Below are 600 nucleotides of genomic sequence, written 5' to 3'. Positions count from 1 at the left end.
ATAAACAAATAAAATAAGGAATGTTAATAGAAAGATGTGCTTACCTTCCTTGGTCTCTGCATTGGTGATCTGTAGATCATATGGCTGTCCTCTTCCCAGCCTCTTCTGTTGGATAATGGCCTCTTTGAGGTCCCCCAGGCTGATATGGACTCCATCCACTGGCAGCGTGTCATACTCGACAGCTGACTTAAATTTGTAATGCACCGACATCCTGGAATAGACAAACACAGTAATTTAAAACCCATTTTAAGTACAAAGAAAAAAGGGTAATAGGTTATAATACCTGCAATCAAAACTGCACTACAGGTTGGTAAACTAAGTATCTATACATTCACCCACATCTTACTAAGTACCTGTACATTCATCTACATCCTACTAATTTGCTCTCCTATAATCATTTCCCACCTCCATGTAAATTTTTGTGCAGAAAACTTGGAAGAGGATGAAAAGGATCCTCGAATCTTGACAAAATAGTAGGAGTGTGTAAAGACACTCTCCATTCTTATTTATATTTCCAAATCACCCTATCAACCATTCCATATTCAAAAGTTAAATTTCTGCACCACCACAATCTCATTTGCCATATCCTATCTAGATTCT

At 37.7% G+C, this 600-nt stretch overlaps 1 protein-coding gene across 1 annotated transcript in view; it reads right to left on the bottom strand.

Moving 5' to 3' along the window:
• The window catches only part of LOC119592676 (E3 ubiquitin-protein ligase RBBP6-like), a gene marked incomplete at its 3' end in the record, with an annotated part of 55,147 nt that overhangs the window by 43,263 nt on the left and 11,284 nt on the right, over positions 1 to 600 (bottom strand). Inside the window, 1 exon segment of the mRNA XM_037941590.1 lies at positions 45 to 211. Coding sequence (XP_037797518.1) covers positions 45 to 210 — 166 coding nt within the window.

Source organism: Penaeus monodon, chromosome 30 (assembly GCF_015228065.2).
Source record: "Penaeus monodon isolate SGIC_2016 chromosome 30, NSTDA_Pmon_1, whole genome shotgun sequence".
NCBI classification, from domain to species: Eukaryota; Metazoa; Arthropoda; class Malacostraca; order Decapoda; family Penaeidae; genus Penaeus; species Penaeus monodon.
This window is presented reverse-complemented; position numbering and strand designations above follow the sequence as displayed.